The sequence below is a fragment of the Lactuca virosa genome, chromosome 3, assembly GCF_052849685.1.
Source record: "Lactuca virosa cultivar CGN04683 chromosome 3, Lactuca_virosa_CGN04683_v6, whole genome shotgun sequence".
NCBI classification, from domain to species: Eukaryota; Viridiplantae; Streptophyta; class Magnoliopsida; order Asterales; family Asteraceae; genus Lactuca; species Lactuca virosa.
The window spans coordinates 121,598,201-121,605,401 of record NC_136428.1 but is presented as its reverse complement, the minus strand read 5'-3'; the positions used below and the strand labels follow the sequence as shown (position 1 = coordinate 121,605,401).

Here is a 7,201-nt window from a genome sequence, read left to right as displayed (position 1 = left end):
TCCAAAAAAATATAAATTAGTAATTCAATAATATTAGAAAGGTATAATCTTTACTCGCTAGTCAATTTTTTGTCCTCTAGAGGTATGCTTACCAAGAGCAAAAGTTATGAGCAATGATCCACAACTATCTATCATTTGTTGAGTTGTTAAAGACGCACATTACATAAATAATTATCAATCTCTAAGCCTGATCAGTCCAGAAAGCTAACGATCTATTTACAAATGCAACGGTAGAATTACATGACACCAATCCATGAAAGTATGCACCACTCACCGACTATTACGCTTGATCATGATTAGTTACCACGGGGATATATATCCAAGAACCATGATAGGTTTGAATAATGAATAAAAAAAAAACTGATAGATCAAAGTTAAAAATAGAAGCAAAAAATTATGTCACACAAGTAACTAAATTGCAATGTATAATACATTTAAAATATGATTGTTGGATTATCGTATGCTTATTAGAGGAAAAGAAAACTTATATATATATATATATATATATATATATATATATATATATATATATATATATATATATATATATATATATATATATATATATATATATCGACGAATGAACGCTTGTCATTTATTTCTGTTGTATACGTGTGTTTATTTTATATATATCGTATCAATTCAAAGAGATGCATGGAGTTCATAGTGGCCATATTGATTGAAATTGTGCAAGATCTCCATACCCTTCTCCACCCATCCTGTCCATAACTTGTGCTTCATATCCATTTACTCCCTGCCACATAAATTTATTTGGACATTTAGTTACCTATGAATAATTTCTTTTAACAAATGCATTAATGGAAAAGAACAAACATGCAATTCATATATGATACTCCGTTGTTGTTTATATTAAGTGGCACATGAGTTATGTTTAACTATAATTCGACAAAAATAAATCATAGTGATAAACTTTACAACTAAAAACTAATATATAAAAACACCATGCAAATAGTGTTTTCTCCTCCAGCTTTGCAAGAAATAAGAAAACTGGTACATTAGAAAACCTATCATTTGAAAGCAAAGAAATAAGAAAACTGGTACATTAGAAAACCTATCATTTGAAAGCTTTTCAAGTGAATCACTAACCGTAACTAGAATTTTGTTTTAGGCTAGACAAAATAATTTTCAAAATATGAATGAGTGGAATTTTTTTTCAAACGATAACAAAATATAACTATATATGCATTTTAAACTAAATTGTTAATTTAAGTTGGGCAGGATGTTGACTTGTATCAATAAAATAATCTTAAAGGCAACAATGTTTTCCCTTTTACTAAATTTCAAGTTTTGAATTGGATAGACCATATCATAACCCTAGTTCTTTTTATTTAACAAAAATATACATTTTACATATCATATGTATGTAACCTCAAATTTGTATGGATGGGTCAAGACCCACTCTTGCACCTATATGGCTACGCCCTTATCTTTCTAGATATTAAAATTATAAAGAAGCTCAAGCAATGCTAATGACAATGTTGATTTTGATATGCATATTTAATTTGGTTTCTCGATAAAAAAGGTATATTACCTTCATTGTATCCAAAGCCTCCATTTCAACAGAGTTAAAGTCATAAAACATGCTTGCCGCTGAGAGCTTCATTGACAGAAACTGGAAAAAAGAAAATAATTAAGACAATCAAGGATCTTCATCGTGATCACGAATCTCAGATTGTATTGGTTTTATTATTTATCAAGAAATTTTTTCACACAATTTACCTCGATCTGATTTTGCAAAGATCGGATATAACTAATTGTTACGTCCAACATTACTGACATTCCCATTGTCTGCAATTTCTCATGAAAAAAAATAAGACAGTAACTTCTTATTACAAGAATCGGAAAGTGAAGATATCGGAAAAATGGGAAGAAAGCTATTGGTTCATACCTTATAACAGCCTGGAACTAGTTCTTGCAAGCATCGTAACTTTTGGTTAATTTTCTCCCTTCTCATCTGATCCAAGAATAGAACAAATGAGACAAAGAAATCAATTTAGCACTATTAGTTGTTCTAAAATATCCTATTAGGGCTTCCAATAAAAACTACATTTTATCTAACATATACCAAAGATATCAAGGAACTATATATACAACCTAAAGCCTGTTTTTGATTTCTTTCTCCTTTATGAAAAATTTTAGTTACAGAGATTTCAAAACGAACCCTTTCAGCCAAACTGTGACTATCAGTAGCTTCACCTCTCCTTGCTCTCACATGAACAACTTCCCGTGGTTTCTCCGCTTCAGTTTTGATGTTTTTCTTTCTCTTTTTACCACCATAACCCTGCAAGATATGAATTGGTCCAAACGAATGAGCAAATAGATAAATCCCACACGAATATATATACCCATTTTGTGTATCCAAGAGATAAGTTTATGTAACAAATTAAGGAAAAAAGCATACATAATTTCTGTTTGCTTTATTCTCTCCAGTAACTCCAGAACTAAAGATGGATGATTTTGAATTCCCCAAGCTTTCAACACCAGATATCCTCTTGACCATATCGTCTATGGTGGTAGGGAGATGTGTCATCGGATCATAGAAAGAAGCACCCTGATGATCTCTACTTAAAATATTAATGCCTAGATCATTATTAGTACCATCTGGTAAAGGCATGAATGGAAGACTACGCTCATTCCTTTGATGATGATGATCTGAGAAATTGTCGGCAGACAAAGGCGTAATCCCATGAACACTAATATTGGCTGAAATGAAACTTCCAAGGGAAGGATTGATGTTGTTTTTTAGAAGTTCCATGCTGGTTTCGATTCCTAGGGTAAGGTGATCATCCATGAGATGAAAGAGAGTTTTATTTTCTTGTAACAAGCTTCCATGCACTTAGCGCAAGAAAGAAAAGTACAAAAGGTTCTTATTGGTTAGTTCCGACACCATCCTACTTTCGAGTATCTCAGTTTAAGTAGTAATAGGGATATTAAGCACTTTATTTCATATTTTTTATTTACGATCTTATTGAACTCTTTTTATGATCTTGCATTGAATAAGCATGGTCTACAAGATAAGATTAATGCCTAGGCAAATTGACGGCTAGGCCCATTCCTTGAGTTTCATGTTATTGCTCAGCCTAGCAAGCTTAAGTGCCTCAAACATACTTGGCAAAACTTAAATATTATTAGTCCGAGTTCAACTTTTGTACTAGATACTTATTCCTCTTATATGATTTTGGATGAACTATGGTGCTGAAACTATATTGGTTCAAATTAAAGTTCAAGACATGTTGAATTGGACCCATTAGATTACTTTTGGTCAAGTATGGAGCATTTGGACGATGCATTTACATTGATACGCTTTTTGCCATGACAATCTTGGAAACAGAAGAGAAAGCTAGCTAAATTACCAAGCTTTCTTCTTATTTTCTTCTTCTATCAATACACCGGTAATATTTAACTAAATTATTCATGTTTTGGGTGGTTTTTGTACTATATATAAAGTTAATGTCTATTACAGATTATTTGCCACTGGTTTTATAAACGACTATAATCATTGACGGAATAGTGACAAACTAAGTTAAAAACCCTAATTTTGGTGACTGAATGCCGATAGAATAACGACGGAAAGTGTGTCCGTCGCAAATCCGTCAAACAAATAAAAATAATAATAAACTTTTGTTTTATTTTGGAGTTTGTGGGTATATATACCGTCGGTAATAACCGATTAATTTTGATCAAACACATTTTTAGTATATACTACAATTTTTTATTTGTATTAGTAAGAAAATTATTATTATTATTATTATACTTCTTTACTTTTTTTAATTAAATTAAATAATTCCTTTTCAAATATATATATATATATATATATATATATATATATATATATATATATATATATATATATATATATATATATATATAGGGTTAGGTTATTTTGTTTCTAGTAACTATTGTGTGTCAGAATGTACAGATCTGGACCACTGGATGTAATATAATCAAAGGTCATGATCTGAGGGTCTATGATAGTGGAATAGGATAACATGTACCATATAATCACACAAATTTCAGCATAAGGGCATTTTAGTCAATTAACCTATATTAAAAAATGAAATTTTCGGATTTTTAGGGATAATTAATTCCTTTATTTTTAAAAATCTGAATATTTTAAATTAATTCAAAATTAAAAATCCGATTTTATTCTGTCAGAATGATAGAATGTTAACCATAAACTAGTAAATATATTTTTCGATTTTATTCTGTCAGAAGGACATAATGTCAACCATAAACTAGTAAATACATTCTGAAAAGACTACACAAAATCAATTCTTGAACTAATAATATACCAAATAATTACATTGTATGATTGTGATTCATTGAATAATAACAACATTCTGAAAGAAAAAAGAAAAGAAAGCATCAAAATCTAACAATAACACCAATCTATTCTGAGAGAATATTATTTTTAACCAACACTTTATACATTGTAGCATAACACATTCTGGTATAATACACTTTCGTTCTCTATGTTTTCTTCCTTCTCCACATCAATGTTAGTCTCTTCAAAACCTAAATCCACAAAGAAAACATAATCAAGTTTCAAAAATTAAAAAATTCAATGCATTCTAAGAGAATAAAAACTATAAATTCTGACAGAATGTATTAAAGACTATAAAGTTTGACAGAATATAGTAGAAAATAAAAACTATAAATTCTGACAGAATGTAGTAGAGACTATAAAGTCAACCATAAAGCATCACAAATTCATTACCAGTTAAACAAATATACTTGTTGTTAACAATTATTCTCAAACATTCTAACAGAATACATTTATATAAATAAATTCTAATATAATACATTACAGAATTCAAGAGCTGTGATTGAATACAGAATTCAAGAGTTGTGATTGAATACATAATTCAAGAGCTGTGATTGAATCATCAACACACATCTGCATCCATTCTCAGTCATGAATTCAAGAAACAAACACACATTTATAATATCGATTTAGAAATATGAACAACCATTTTGACTTTTTCGAAACAAACTCCAACTTATGACTGTGAAGTGCAAGTTGTATCAAAATATTTCTTCAATCGAACAGAAATAGAACATTGAAAAAATCGAATTTAATAAGATGATGAACACAATCTCGATCTTGAATCAAAATCAAGATAAAGTCTGGACGACTTGATAAAATCAATTTGATTTTGTCGATCATAGATGTCGAAAGAAACTTACCAAATCAATTTTATCGATCATAGATCTCATTAAATCTTCCTGGGGTTACGTCTGATGGGATTATGAGGATCGATTAGGCTTCATACGCTTCTTGATGGACTTATACATTCGACCAGGAGAAGTCTCAACTAACTTGGGTTATTAAGTATCGATCGTCAGGAGGGAAGAAAAGGGGTGCTGCGTTTCTCTTCTCCATCTTGTGTGTGCGCATCAGAAAAAAAGAAAAGCGATTGATTCCTTCTATCTGTGGTGTGCGTCGATTGGAAGAAGAAAGAAGAAATCAAGGTCTTGATCAGTTGTGTTGTGGGGTGTCGATCACCATAACTGTGGCTCCGATTCTTTGTTCCAAACTTGTTATATCGGTTATTCATCTTGGTAATTCCTTGAATATAAGACACGATGCAAGAGAGAGACTAGGTAAAAAATATTGATTTTATTTCCTTAATTGTAGGATTTCAATTAAATGATCCATTAATTAAAAAGTACAAAATGTCCAAAACACCCTTAAATGATTTATTTAATTGTTTATTATTTCTTGAATTCTCATTGGTGCATTTAGGAACACAATAGTTGCTAGAAACATTTAAACCTAACTCTCTCTCTTTCTCTCTCTCTCTCTCTATATATATATATATATATTCACAAGGGTTTAAGGAATATGAGATTTTTATGTGGTTCATATTTTGGCCGCAATATTTTAGAAATGTTACACTTTTAGCCCCGTTAAGAACATGAGTTTTATAAAATCGACATTGCTTTGAATTTTGACATTCTTTTTGACTTTCTAAATTATATATTAAAACATACTTCTTGAATTTTATATTTTGCCCTAAAATTTTCATACTTTTAAGGTTTGACCACAAATAATCTTAGGTTCATATTTTGGCCACAACATTTTAGAAATGTTACACTTTTGGCCCCGTTAGGAATAAGACTCTTTTACAAAATCGACATTGCTTTGAATTTTGACTTTCCAAGTTATATTATATATTAAGGGAAATCTCCAGAAAAGTCCTAAAATTTTAGTCCTATTTATGAAAAAGTCCCAAACTAAATTTTGTTTACAGAAAAGCACAGAATACCGATTAAAACTTCGAAAAAACCCTTTTCGGCCGGTTTCACAGATTTTGCCGGTATTCTGTCCTTTTTTGTTAGTTTGCTCAAAATTTTGGGACTTTTCCAAAAATTACATAATAGCCAAAATATTGGGACTTTTTTGAAAATTACCATGAAATTAAAAGATATTATTATGAACAAATCATTTATAAACATAAAAAATATTTTTATTATAAAAAAGGAAATACATTTGTTGCTAATTTCTAGGAATAAATTGGTGGTCTAAGTACTTCTCTATTGCTTCCTGACCACTCAAACTCTCTACGTTCTTCCTATGCATTGTTGTGGGTATGATGGTGAGATGTACTTAGTTAGCATTCCTCTAATGTTGGCGTTCCTCTTATGTTGTTTAACCTAACTACCAACCAACATTCATACCTCACATGTTAACAACCATCGGCTAACACACATCCATAAAATGTGAAAAGTGAACCGTGAATGATAATTTATATGGAAACAAGTGAAGGGTGATTATCTATTTAAATTGTCGTTCAAAGTTTACTTTTCACTCTCGATAGATGTGTGTAATTTTATGGTTGTTACCGGATAATGTTTGGAGGTTAGGTGGTAGTTAGGTTAAATATTATCAACTCTTGTATTGGTCACGCCTAACAAAGTACTTCTCACTATGACACCCACAACGATACATAGGAAGAACAAAGAGACTTTGAAGTGGTCAACAAACAATAGAAAAGTACATAGTCGACCATTCTATTCGTAAAAACTAGCAACAAATGTATTTCCTTTGTTTATGATAAAAAAAATATTTTTTATGTTTATAAATGATTTGTTAATAATAATATCCATTAATTTATTAGTAATTTTCAAAAAAGTCCCAATATTTTGGTTATCGGGTAATTTTCAGAAAAGTCCTAAT

At 30.2% G+C, this 7,201-nt stretch overlaps 1 protein-coding gene across 1 annotated transcript; it reads right to left on the bottom strand.

The window, feature by feature from the left end:
* Positions 1-580: 580 nt before the first annotated feature.
* Positions 581-2,941, bottom strand: LOC145162583 (transcription factor bHLH77-like). The gene is made up of 6 exons (XM_079081687.1): positions 2,423-2,941; positions 2,183-2,302; positions 1,910-1,975; positions 1,741-1,809; positions 1,553-1,633; positions 581-754 (listed from the first exon to the last, which is right to left on the bottom strand). The coding sequence occupies exons 1-6, from the start codon at positions 2,810-2,812 to the stop codon at positions 662-664; spliced, it is 819 nt and encodes a 272-aa protein (XP_078937813.1). The 5' UTR covers positions 2,813-2,941; the 3' UTR covers positions 581-661.
* Positions 2,942-7,201: the final 4,260 nt, after the last annotated feature.